Below are 13,734 nucleotides of genomic sequence, written 5' to 3' on the forward strand. Positions count from 1 at the left end.
CACAATACAAGGGGAAGGATTCTACTCCCAATACTTTATAACTCAGAAAAAAAGTGGAGGATGGAGACCAATCTTAGATCTCAGGAAGCTCAACAAATTTGTCCATGTTCAAAAATTCAAAGTGATCACTTTAGCCACAATAATCCCAGCATTGGAATGGGGAGATTTGTTCTCAGCCCTCAACCTAGAAGACACCTACTTTCATATTATGATACATCCATCTCATTGACGATTCCTTCGATTCACAGTTGGTATGGACACTACCAATACAGAATACTACCTTTTGGTCTATCCACCACACTTTGAGTCTTCTCCAAGACACTCACAGTCATAGCGGTACACTTGTGTCGACAAGGGGTGATCATATTTCCTTATCTAGACGACTGCCTTCAATTGAAGCTCCACTCATGCGGAGGCAGTGCACAATACACACAAGACCATAGACCTCTTCCAAAGTCTAGGTCTACAGATAAACTACCAGAAATTGACCACGTCACTGACCCAAAGACTATAATTTATAAGTGCAAACTTTGACTCTGTAATAGCAAGGGCAACACTACCAACGCAGAGATTCCACACAATATCGAACCTCATTTCAGAAGTAAAAAACAGCCCATAAATCACAGCCCGCACCTGCCTCCAACAGCTGGGCCATATAGTAGCCACCATATTCGTGGTATAACACGTCAGACTACACATGCGAGGCTTTCAGGGATGGCTACGCTCAGTTTACACACCAAATAGACACAGCCTAAACAGACAATTAGCAGTACCTCCAAAAATCAAAGACTTCCTTAATTGGTGGACAAACCCGATCAACATCTGCAAGAGCGTACGATTTCAAAGATTTCATAATTACAACCAATGCCTCACTGATAGGTTCAGGTGCCCATATATTCAGAATCTTATTGTTCAGGGGCAATGGACCCCAATAGAAACCCAACTTGGCTGTTCCCAGTCATCATGGTGCTCTTTCGGGTGATGGGGTCTCAAAAGAAGGTGAGTCCTCTAGCTGGTGCAACATGTGCTGAGAATTCAAGTTCAGTCACAGCATGGTTTCAGCACACTGCTTGGAGTGCCCCATATCCCATGTCTCTCTATCTTTTCAGGACTGTCATCAGTAGCAGTCATGGCAACGGCCATTAGGGTAACATGAGAATCCACACGCCCTTCCTTTCCAAACTCAGGAGTGTTTGTTTTCTTTCAGTTCAATCGTAGCGTATCAGCCGGCGGGTGACAACAGCCACACGTTTGATGTCACAGCAATGTTTAAGTCCATTGGCATCTTCCTTGGGATATTCAGTGGATCTTTTGCAATGGGAGCTGCTACTGGAGTAGTCACTGCTTTAATATCCTTTTCATTGCTATTTCAGAAAGCGTACTCCACGTTGTTTTAGAATGTGTTTCATATCGTAACTTTTATGATTTTCTGTTCTAGTTTAATGAAAGCTAATAAAGTCGTGTGATTAGAGAGAAGCCATGTAATGTGCCCATTGTATAGAACAAAGTCTGATTCCTTACAGTGTACAGTTTTTTTCTAAATCAGAAACATTATATAATTAGTTAATATAGACCACTTAATTTTATTTGAAGGGGATTTCAGATACTACTGTTGTTCGTAAGTTGTAGCCTAGTTTATCAAAGTCCTGCACTTGTTACATAGCTCTACAAAAGGTATTTTGGGAGTTAAATTCAGTGGGACTTCTTGTGTAAATAAGGCAAGCAGGATCTGGCCCGAAATATATACCTGGCACAATCAACGTTTTAAAGCGAAGATAACTACTTCTGTAGTGATTTCAAGTACACCTGAAATATGAATGTCCATATATATTACCAAGTTGGGGACAGTAAGTGATCAAGAAGGCTTTCTGTAATTTTTTAAATCAAAAGTTTGCATTAAGTCTCAACTCTTGGATTGAAGATTATGTGAAGTTAATTGTCATAGGACTGATCGAGCAGCTATTGAAATCAATTGATATACTCCCACTGTAACTCAGTGTACAAAAAAAAAGAGGGCTTATTACCATGTCCTTACTCTGCTCTGCTGTAAGTATGGGCTCTCTCTCTGCATCTCATCTTGCTTTTTGGAAATATGTCCTGATAGGTTTGGGCTCTCCCATAATATAAATATCTGATAATCAGAAAATAAGTTATAGCATGATTCTTTCTGTTTATCTGTTGCATGTCGTGTAGCTACAATCTGCTGTTTTAATATATTGATCTTAACAGTCTGCAACGTCACCAAGTTCACCAAACTCCGTGAGTTCCCCTTGCTGGAAACTGGTTTGTTTTTCTTGATGTCTTGGAGCACATTCTTGCTGGCTGAAGCGTGTGGTTTTACAGGTAGGATACAGCATGTTACCTACCACAATAGGGTAGGAGAGTCAGGGGTTCGTATTGCTGAGACACATTAGCATGTGTGTGTTGAGCATAGGGAAGCCATTTAGAAGTGCAAATGTACTTATTGCAGACAATAATCTCACTCTGCATCAAGTAACTTACATTGCATCACAAAACTTATCATGAAAGAGGGGAAAAATCTAGTGAGATTTTTTTTTTTTTTCAAATTTAAATTGTGTAAATTTCATGAGCGTCTTCGGAGAGAAGACTAGAAGAAAGGAATGCAGAAGTTATAATTATTTCGATATTTTAGTGCCACATAAAAATCAATAAAATATCAATATGTAGCTCTGCTTCCCATTTTACATACAAAAGTTTTAATGTAACTTTCTGCTCCCCAGGTGTGGTAGCAGTATTGTTCTGTGGAATCACCCAGGCTCATTACACATATAACAACTTGTCTACAGAGTCTCAGCATAGAACTAAACAGGTAAGAATTCTTAATATAAATGCAACCTCTGTGAATATCAACTTCACTTTTCTCTCTCCTTTGCAAGAACTAGTTGTGTTTTCTGTATGTGCCTGGCTTTTACTAAACAATCACTTCTGTGGACATTTTACAGGCATGAAAGCACCTTTGTCTTATTTCAAGATAACTAACTAACATTATTTTTTTCTTTAGTTGTTTGAGCTTCTGAATTTCTTGGCAGAAAATTTCATCTTCTCCTACATGGGACTCACACTGTTCACCTTCCAGAATCATGACTTCAACCCTACTTTCATAGTGGGAGCCTTTGTATCCTTTGGAACAACCAAATTAAGTGGGCCTTTCAAACAGGAGTAGGTCAGGAATCAGTAGGGAACATTTGGCGCATCAAATCATGGTTCACACAGCCAGTTAGCACACAGCAAGCTAGTGGGCTGTAGATCTACTCCAGATTACTGCACACTACCTGTCTGTATAGACAAGCCCTTATGCATTTTTGTCTCGGTTGATTATTTTTAAAGATGTCAGTCTCTGCTTTTGCCAAGCTTTTCTGTCTTTTATTTTATTCCATGTCAGTGGATATTATAACCACCTCATCTTGAAACTCTGCTTTGAATTGTAAATGTGCTGCTGAGAAACTAAGGGTTATCTCGTTTTCCTGTGGTACTAAACAAAAGTGTAGTGGTTTTGCAAGATGGAACACTTCCTGGTAGAACAAACCATTTATATCCAACTTTCTCTTCTGATTAGGATCGACTGGCTAATATTTGAAAAATTGCTCTCAAATCAGCAGCATTAAAGCATGATCTGGTGTGTACAAGTAATGCAATACAGGTTTTGCTGTTCTGGATGGGTTAGTGCTAATGCTTGCATTCAGACACACAAAAGGGAATCCAGGTGTCTCAGGATAAAGAGTCAGGGTTGTGAGTTCAGTTTGGGATTATAGGGAACCAGTACAGCCTTGTAAAATTATTTTCTCCCATTTGCCAGCGTTGAGTCACTTATTGTTGATGGATGAGTAAAATATCATTAGCTTTTTTGTTGTCAGGGTTGGAGAATAGATATTGCAGTAGGTCAGGTAAAGTGTCATGATTCTTGCAAGGCTTTGCTAATGTGCTAAGGCGACAGAAAGCAAAGAATTCCTGTCTGGGGACAGAGACTAGTATATTGTGTCTCTGCCATGGGAACCGGCTTAAGGTATGGGGCATTCATGAGCAGTATAATAAAAATGTTTCTGATGCAATGCATGACAGTCAGGAAAGAAAATAAAAGCTGGAAGCATTTTGCATATTATGCTTGGCAGAAGTGAAACCTGGCTCCAAGGTTATTGTAACCTTTGGGGGCATCGATATTAAAAGACACAGTTTAAAAGGGAAAGGCAAAAATGTTAAAGGGTTGGCTTTCTAAGGACCAAGGCAATGAAAATTGTGTGAGAGAGCATTACTTGCTGGCTGGGGCCAGTGCTTATAGATTATCCAGTGAAATGAAAGCTGTAAGGGTCCAGCTTTCATTTTGCTGGATAACCTATAGGCACTGGCCCTTCCTTAGAGTGTGTCCTTCAAACTCCAGCAAAGTTTACAAGTGCCTGGAAATCTGGTACCCTTGGGAGTATGACTTGAACAGAGGGATGGATGTAGTTGGGATACCTTGAACTCCAGAAAGGATGAGAATTATAAAGTTGGTGTAACTGTTGCTAGTTGACACACATGCAGCTAATAGTTTTTGAGGTTGAACATGAGCTGGAGGAAAGGGAGTGGAATGGAAAACTAGTGATTCTTTTTCCTCTTCCCTTCTACATCATTTGCACTGTATTCTTTGTCTCGTTTCTTTTCATTATTTTTGTCTCTTTATGATTATTTTGAACTGCAGTCCTGGATTCTGCTTAGATAAGACTGTAGTTTGCCCCTCACCGGGGCATCAAAGCACCTGAAGCTGGGTTACTATCCATTAATTGTAATGGATGGGACACTTTTCAAGTTTCATAAGAATCCTGATGTACAATAGAAATTGTTCCAGAAATTGTTCAATAGAAATTGACTGAATGCAGATGTAGGGGATGGTGGGAAATAAACTGAAGGAATATGTCCTTAACATGTATGAATGTAGCTTGCCATCTTCCTGGGGAGAGCTGCTAACATTTATCCCCTGTCCTTTTTACTTAATCTGGGGAGAAGAAACAAGATTGGAACGAATCTCCAGCACATGATGATGTTTGCCGGTACATTACCCCATCCCTGCCACTCCCTCTCATGAATGCACACATAACCATCCAGTTGAACAGCCTGAAACAGTCCTCCTCCAACTTTAAACTCAGCTGGGTTGTGTGTGAAACCAGGGCCTCATGTTGGATATCCAAATCGTAGTTAGTTAGTGCAAATGTATTAGTTTTCAGTACAGTTCTTTGTCACATACAAACTGATGTAGTGCTTGAGGTGTCAGGAGATACATTCCCAGCTCTGCCAAAGACCAACTGTGACCTTGGGCAAAACACTAGACGCTTCTCTGCCTGTTTTTCTCATCTTTAAAATTGGGATAGTAATGCCGACTTCACAGGAGACTTGTGAGGCTTAACTCGTTGGGGCACTGTGAGATACTTCAAGGGCAGGTGCTTTAGAAATGTGAAGGATGATCAGAACTTGATTGCAGCCAAGAGTAACCTGGCAGGCAGAATGAGTGTGGTTAGTGTGGGAGACCATTGTAGGATGCCAACAGTATGCATTTTTGATTAAATAACTCCCTGTGTGGGAATTGCAGAAATCTGGTGATGGACAGTGGGAACCAACGTGGGCTGCAGGTTTCATCAGGCTTGTGGAGTTCACCTCTTTGCCTTTCCTCTCAGGATTGCGAGGCGCCATGGCCTTTGCCTTGGCCATTCGAGACACTGCCACCTATGCTAGACAGATGATGTTCAGCACAACACTCCTCATTGTGTTTTTCACCGTCTGGGTTTTTGGCGGTGGCACTACAGCCATGTTATCTTGCCTGCATATTCGGTGAGTGAGACCTTTGTCCCCCATTCTCTCCTTTCCTAGAATTCAGTGATCCCCCTTGAATCCTGTGCAGCATTATAGCAGGATGCTGTATTATTTGGTGCAAGTCTTTGTGATTTCCTCACTCTGGAATCTCACGGTTGGGCCTTAAAACTGAAACAGTCATTATTTCTAATCTCTCTATCCCATTATACCAACCTGACATCTGTTTCCATGGAGGCAGCCACCTTCAGCAGTGTAGTTCAAGCTGTCTGCTGGCTAAGGCTCAGCAGTAAGTGCTATTTAAGCTGCACCCACGGGCATAAGAATCTCTGGGATCTTATAGCCTGTAAGAGTTTTTCACAGATCTGGAGGATGGGGAAATCAAAGAAATCTATCTCCTTTTTTCCTCTACCACTGTTCTTCCAAACACACACAATTTAGGATTTTAAGGAGAGTAAATTAATTGTTTCCCATCCAAAGTGGTTAAACTGGATTTCCATGTAATTGGAATGGCCAGTCATGTGCCATGCGGATGTTTCCTTTTGTGATGCCCTGCATGTGCACACACCCTCTTTGTGTCCGATGACCTCTACATCAAGGGATGATGCCAGCAGTGTTTGGGCGCTTCAAATACACATGTTGGGTGCCTCCCAAAAGAGCCACCAAGCTGGGTATGTGTATACTGATGGTGACAAAGTCGCCGCCGCCAGATCGATCTTTCTGGATCGATTGAACGGTCAGTGTAGACCCGCTCAATCAATCAGGAAGTTGACACTGGTAAACCACCCCCTCAAGTGGCGCAGTGCAGTGAAGACGGCGCGCAGAAGGGAAGTACAGCAGTCAACGGGAGTTACGCAAGCGACTCTGCATAACTCCCATTGACTGCCGCTGAATCTCCAGGTGAGTGTAGACCAGGGCTGAAAAGCATGGGTGTGCAGAGGAGCCAACTTTCGGAGAGCTGCCATTTAATTTTATTGAGAGTCTGAAAATGTTCCAGCACTTTCAAATGAGAATACAAAAGACTGAATGAAGCCTGGAATCTTGTTTTTTTTCTTGCAGGCAAAACCAAAGCAGTTCAATCCTTGCAAATGCTCTTATGTTTGTATGGAAGACTGCTTTGTTATACAAGTGAAATGAATCCTCTCCACCACTGGGTGTTGCTGTAGATACATACTCTGGTAACTGGCAAATATTCAGTAGCGAAGTGGAAGCAATAGGTAACTTGGGTTCTGAGATAAGGTATTCCTGATGGTGGTTACCTTTGGGCATCAGTGCGCAGGTTCATTTTCGTAAATCCTGCCTCCAACTGAGGCCAGTCCAGATAGTCATCAAAACACCTGGATCCCTTTATCTTTATCTGCCATGTTTCCTCCCCCACCTGCCACCAGATGGAATGCTAGAAGTACTATGCCCTCAAAGCTTTTCAAAGGAGCCAAAGATACACTTGCGAAAGGCAGAGTGACTTCTGCAGCTTGTGTTACTGTGAGGGAAAGCCAGTGTCTGTAACGCTCTGAGGAGAGCATGCTTCACCCCAGACCGCCCCTTCTAATGCAACTCTGTGATATGGCTGAGCCCTACCCCGGGTGAGAGCAAAAAACAGGTGAGGGACATTAGACCTTTTTTTCTAGCATCACATTAATGGTTATTGGCTCCGCACATAGTTGTGTGTGTTGTAACCACAGCCTCTGAATCATTTGCTTGTGCTTACCCAGCACCATTGGCACGCACGGCGGGAGAGAGGGCTGAATTTTGAATTCTGTGAATGAGGTGCGTTAGCATGCTCTGGAACTGTGCTCAGTACATGCACATCAGACCAGTTTCCTCACAGAACTCTGGCCCCAACTCAGGAAAACATTTAAGCACATGGGACGCCTATAGTCTTCAATGGGGCCTAGGCGTGTGCTTTATGTGCTGTTCTGAATAGGGACATGAATGGATGTCAGTCTTGAGCTGCCATGGTTGGTGCTATTCCAGGCCTGTGGTGCTTGCTGAACAGAGTGTGGAAACTGCAAATTCTGAGATAGGCCCGTGATACAGATAAATGTTTGTCCATTACGGACAGGGCTCAGCAAAAACTCATCTCCCATATTACTGGAGGCAAATCTGAACCGACCCTTCTGGTAGAAAAAGCTGATGAATGAACTTAACCTGCTATGAAGAAGGCAATAATCTAACCCTGTCACACACATCTGTGGGATTGTTTGTTTTCACACTAACCATTTCTTTGTGATCTCCTCAGGGTCGGTGTGGATTCGGATCAAGAACACTTGGTAAATATTGTTCTTTAACAGCTTTCACATTAACCTTTATCTAAGGACTTGCACCACGGGCTTGGTGGAGGAAACTTACTTAGAACCATGTGAGTGGCTTACACGTACACCAGAGTGCTCATTCTCTCTTCCACTCTGGCCCTCGGGTAGGTGGGAGGTTTTTAGTGCCATTGGGTAAAAATGTAAAAGAAGGGACACGCCTAAGATGACTAAAACTGAAACAAGGTAGTGGAAAGCATTACAGCACACTGTATATTGTCAGTTCCGTCAGGGGGTTGTTCTACTGTCTGTGATCACCAAGCTACTGTGAGGAGCAACCCAGACCTGTCAGTCTCCAAGCCAAACTTCTATGAAATATTTGATTGAAGAGAAAATATCTGAATGCCATAAGCCATCCATTTCTAAATTGAAGGGGTTTGATATATTTTTGTTCATGTGTCAGAAACAATGAATCCACATGGCGCATCTGTTGCGTATCAAAATCTCTTCTTTAAGAAATGACGTCAATTGAGTAGCAAACACTGCAATGGATCAGACGTTTTCTGCGTTCAGCTTCTTGATTTTCAAAAGTAGCACACTCTGCACTGGTGGGCATTAAAAGACACGGTCTCTGCCCCAATGAGTTGGCTCTGTTCTAGCTGTGACATAGGAGCAAATGACATTAGACGAGGTGGATCGGAATGGGAGGGAAGTCTTCACTTCTCCTCTTGGGCATGATGCGTGGTTCCACGTTAAACTGTCGCAGGAGTGAGGGGTTTGTGCTGGAAAGCTGGTAGAAGGAAGTGGGTTCTCAGGAGGAGCGGTACTACACCTCTGATGCAGAGACTTTTTGGCTGGTCACATGGTGCAGGCTCTGCCTTCTTATTTCTGCTCGCGAAACTGTGTTAAAAGAAGCTTCAGGTGAACTACTTCACTAGTATTACACTGTCAGCAATTGCTGAAGGCACCACAACGATGTCACATGATTGCAAAAAGGTGTGTGTGTGTGTGTGTGTGTGTGTGTGTGTGTGTGTGTGTGTGTGTGTGTGTGTGTGTGTGTGTGTGTGTGTGTGTGTGTGTGTGTGTGTGTGTGTGTGTGTGTGTGTGTGTGTGTGTGTGTGTGTGTGTGTGTGTGTGTGTGAATAATGAATTAAGATGCTGTGAAAAAGCTAGAGAATCTCTCATCTTATGCTTACACATAGAACTCAGATCAATGGGTTTTCATGCCGATCCAGTTCCTAGAAAAAGAGAATTGCATTGTCCGGTCATTGTTTAATTTATGACTCTGTTACAGGGCATCCCGGAAAGTGAAAGGAGAAGTACAAAAGCGGAAAGCGCCTGGCTGTTCAGGCTGTGGTACAACTTTGATCACAAGTATCCTTAATGGAAATAAGAACACATAAGAGCCAAAAACTGGCTCATCTGAGTAATCCTGTTGAGTTGGAGCATGCTTTGTCCTCTGGTAGCGGAGTAGCCAACGTTAACTGATCCATTGTTCTTTGCTTCTTACAATGTCTGCACCTGTGAGAATTTAGCCAACTCTTACCACCCACAGTTTTGACTCTGAATGGCTCTGCTCAAAGCGAGGCTCACAACAAGGTTCAGAGTATGGAATTATTTAAGTTCTGTGTGTGTGGTTCTTGTGGTAGGAGTGCACTAAGAAATTCAGAGGCATATATACTTTGCTCTTCTCAGAGCCTTGTCTTATCCTGTTAAAACGTTCTGACTTTGTGCTGTGCGTGTCTTGTTTTTCCTAGGCCATCACAATGAATTAAGAGTGCAGTGATTTGCCATGCTCTTATGAAAGGTGCGGTCTGCTGAAAAAGTGTTGCTATTATTGCCCTTTGTAGAAAAGGGTGTTTAACTAGGGCTGTGTTCTGGTATGTTAACTACACTTGTCTCACCATTCATTTGGTTACACTTGTAGTACCTCATGTCTTTCATTTGTGTGGTCCCAAATATCTAGATTTCCCTGCTGTGTTTTAGTTGAAGCACCATGTAAAATGCCCTGTATTCTGCAATGCAGGAAGTGGAAGAAAGCTTTTTTTTATATAAAGAGGAGACTAAGCCTCTCTAAAACAGAATGGTTTCAACATTGAGCTTGTTCTGCTGATCATTAGCAGGTCTCTGTGCTGTCCATGCCGATACCAGCCACAGCTTTTTGTCCTTCAGCACCTGGAGAAAATGACTGACTAGCATGTGGTGAGGAAGTGAATGCACCGTTCAAGGGCGAAGAGATGGGCCCAAGCTCCAGCATGTGCATGCAGAACTAGATTTGGAATCCGGTCATGGTTTTAGTCTCTTCAGTTCTTTTTTAAAATCCAATGATGGGTTTTTCTGAAGTAACTTAGATGGCACAAGTCCCACTGGAAGTCAATGTTCTTCTCTCGCTTTAGCAAATATGCAATAGCTAGCTGGTGAAGACAAGGCTGTTCATAGTTTGCACATGACTTAGCAACCTGAGCAAAGACTTGTGGAACCTGTGGTTTGCATTGGTCTGCTTAATTTGTGTGCAAATTACTAACAGCCATGTCTTCACTATTTTATCTTTTGTTAGTTCTGTACAGTAGCTAACATGAGTGAAGAACACACCTCCTTTTTTTAGAGAAGACAATGCCTTAGGCACTCTGGAAAATCACACCTAAAACTTTTTCTGTTTGCCCTTAAATACACCTAGAAAATAGAAGTTGAAGTGACATTTCGCACAGGAGACACTTGCCAAAGAGCAGGTATAGCTTGTGAGAAGGGATGTGCACAGCAAATAGCAGAATCAGTGGCTACACAGTGTGGTGTATGCCTATAAAGGGTATAGTATACCTGACTTCTTGCCTCTCTTGCTTGATACTACGTTCTCAGCAGGGCGCTGCCTTAACCTCCTCCATTTTTTTAAGCAACAGAAATGTTTAAATCGTGCACTGTCTTGGCTTCGTATTTCTGCCCCGCAGGATTGTGCACGTCAATTTAGAAATACAGCAGTGCTCAATCTCTTCCTTAACACACCCCATAGCTATCTAAAGCCTCTGTTGACACACAGCGGCCCTCCTCTGACAACGACACTGCCTAGTTGCTGTGGACCTCTTGCCAGATGCTTGACAAGTCCTCAGGCTTATGAAGTAAGTCTAATACTAGTCTGACAGCTGTGCTCTTTCTAGCCCAGTGTTGTCGGAATTGGTTGTATTTATCTTTCTCTCCAGTTTCTTGAGGATGTAAACTGATTCTTTAAGTCCAGTGTTTTGTTTGGGGCTTTTCATACGCTACCTGAAGTTATAGAACACAGTAAAAGTATTTATCCATCAGCGTCTTCACTCCAACAGCCTGTTGCCAACATGAGAGTCACTGTTGGAAACCATCTTGGGACTCCTGCTCCATGAAACGGCTGATGCTGGGAGCTTTATGGCAAGTCAGATGCTTAGTCTGGCAGATGAGGTACCTCCCATGTGCGTTTTGCTTTGAAAGCTAAAAATAATTGGTGACAAAATGACTGTGGACTTGGAGCAGGTTGTCTCTTCCATACCAGGTGGTGATTGTGACAGTTACCCCAGTGGATGGATTGAATTAGAAACCAGAAAATTGCCAGTCAGAGTCAAATTATTTAGTGTGCTGACACCAGTACCCATAATGCATCTGGTCACTTGTGAACTGTTGTGCATGACAGCTTGTTATGATGGACTTTGTCCATAGCAAGAGGTTAGTGAGAAGTGAGATAGCTCAGAAGGATGTGAAAACCCTTATTAGCTTATCTGAGTGAGAACAATATCTTATGTCTGAATCTTTGAATTGAGGAAGTCTTTGAGGGCAGGCACCGCTTTGTGATCAGAGATGTGAAGGAGAGTCCATTACGGGATACTGCCTCTAGTCTGTTGTTGCATTGTTCTCAGACTTTGGAACTATGTGTACGAAACTGATAAGCAAATCAACTCTTGATTCTGTTTATTATTCAGAATCAAGAGCAGCTGAAGGATGATGATTCCGACCTTATTTTGAATGATGGAGACATCAGTCTGACATACGGGGATTCTGCTGTGAACGCCGATTCTGTAACATCCGGTGGTACGTCTAGGAGAGTTGTGGGAAACAATTCTGAAGATGCATTGGATCGGGAGTTGACATTTGGGGACCATGAACTTGTCATACGGGGTACACGCCTGGTCCTTCCCATGGATGATTCTGAGCCTCCATCAAGTTTGGTAGATAGTGCAAGACATGGCCCAGCGTAAGATTTATGTTGCTCGATTTAATTGACAATATCTGCATATGTGATCATGAAGAAATATGTACTACCTAAAATCTAATGCATGTCTCAGAATGTCTAAGCTGTATAAATATTATTTATATGGTGTCAGGAGAATATAAATAATCTCTACAAGAGGGCTTCTGAAGAGCAAGCTGCAGTTTCTTAAGCTGAAAACTATGTTGACTGTTGGTTTTTAGCATAATAATCGTTTGCACATGGTGAACTTCTTTTCACGTGGTGTGATGTATGGCCTGAGGTCCCAGCTAGGTAGGGAAAGTGGCTGATTTCTCTGTTGGTAGCATTCAGAATTCAGCTTGACGCAGACCAGAATGACAAATGAAATGTTTCCTTTGCTTTGCTCTACCTGGAGGTGTCAGCTAAAGATGTAAATTGCTTATTAGTCACGTGACAACTGGTTTGGTATCTCATCTCTCTGATTGTCAAATACTCACATTATAATCTTGGCAAAATCTCTACTCCAAGATTGGCCTGATGGTGTAGTAGCCAGCCATACAGTGCATGGCTGTATTTGGAGCTGAGCTGGGGTCCCCATTTATCCAGGCCAGAAAGAGGCATAAGGCATCGTTGACTCAGCATGCTCCTGGGAAGGAAAGGGAGCATTTTGTTCTGAAGTGGCTCACCCACTCTACCTAAGCCACTGCTTAGAGAGATAATGACAGGCATCAGCAGAAGCCATTTCCAGCCTTCCTCTGGTCCAGGGTTCGTCACCATGATGTATGACTTTTCATATTGGGGCCCAGAGCTTCACAATGTGTATTTTACAGCAATATTTGAGAGAGAGAATTGATCACCCACAGGATGCCTCAGGTTATTGCACAGGCCTTGTAGTTGGTGAGTTTGCATTTCAGGTGTGTCTTAAACAGCCTTTCTAGGGATAGCAAACACAGTTTTAACAGGTGATTGAGGCCTGAATTTTTGGAAGAGGCTGTGTCTCACGTGATGGAAGCTCTTTTACTAATTAGTCATTGAGAAAACTAAATAAATGTACAAGTCTGCTGCAGTTCCATGCTATACCACGGAGTCACACCTATCCAACCAGGAAGTATAAAGGTTGTAGATTGAAACAGTACATGCAGATTTCTCAAGAGGTATTTAGAAAATGAGGTAGTGCTGAAAGGAGTCGTCCGTCCTCCTGTATAGTTGAAATTGTTGCACTTTGTTTGATAATTCCTTAGCATGCAGTGTATCTGTAATCTCCTTCCTGATTCGTTTTCATGTCTCTTACTGTTTATAATAAATGTTTGTGAGCTGCCATGCTTTTACATTTTTCCAAGGAAGAGCACAGAACAATTTGCTATGTCACATTACTGTGCTAGGATCTATTTTTCAATAATGGGAATGGCTAAAGGAGCAGTGAACAATTAAGAAGCTGAGAACTTTTATTTCTTACTTTCCTCAAGAAAAAGATTGCGGCCTAGAACTTAACTGTGC

General features: G+C 42.4%; 1 protein-coding gene across 1 annotated transcript in view; it reads left to right on the top strand.

Moving 5' to 3' along the window:
- The window catches only part of SLC9A6 (solute carrier family 9 member A6), a 33,326-nt gene extending 19,771 nt beyond the window's left edge, over positions 1-13,555 (top strand). The window contains exons 7-16 of the mRNA XM_067548062.1: positions 1,208-1,349; positions 2,238-2,343; positions 2,742-2,830; positions 3,023-3,136; positions 4,934-5,045; positions 5,667-5,820; positions 8,039-8,069; positions 9,343-9,422; positions 11,056-11,161; positions 11,990-13,555. Coding sequence (XP_067404163.1) covers positions 1,208-1,349; positions 2,238-2,343; positions 2,742-2,830; positions 3,023-3,136; positions 4,934-5,045; positions 5,667-5,820; positions 8,039-8,069; positions 9,343-9,422; positions 11,056-11,161; positions 11,990-12,265 — 1,210 coding nt within the window. The 3' untranslated portion in view covers positions 12,266-13,555. The remainder of the gene's footprint in view (positions 1-1,207; positions 1,350-2,237; positions 2,344-2,741; positions 2,831-3,022; positions 3,137-4,933; positions 5,046-5,666; positions 5,821-8,038; positions 8,070-9,342; positions 9,423-11,055; positions 11,162-11,989) is intronic.
- The last annotated feature ends 179 nt before the right edge of the window (positions 13,556-13,734 follow it).

The sequence above is a fragment of the Emydura macquarii genome, unplaced genomic scaffold (assembly GCF_026122565.2).
Source record: "Emydura macquarii macquarii isolate MOO-44397 ecotype Brisbane River unplaced genomic scaffold, CSIRO-AGI_Emac_v2 contig_1253, whole genome shotgun sequence".
Classification (NCBI taxonomy): domain Eukaryota; kingdom Metazoa; phylum Chordata; order Testudines; family Chelidae; genus Emydura; species Emydura macquarii.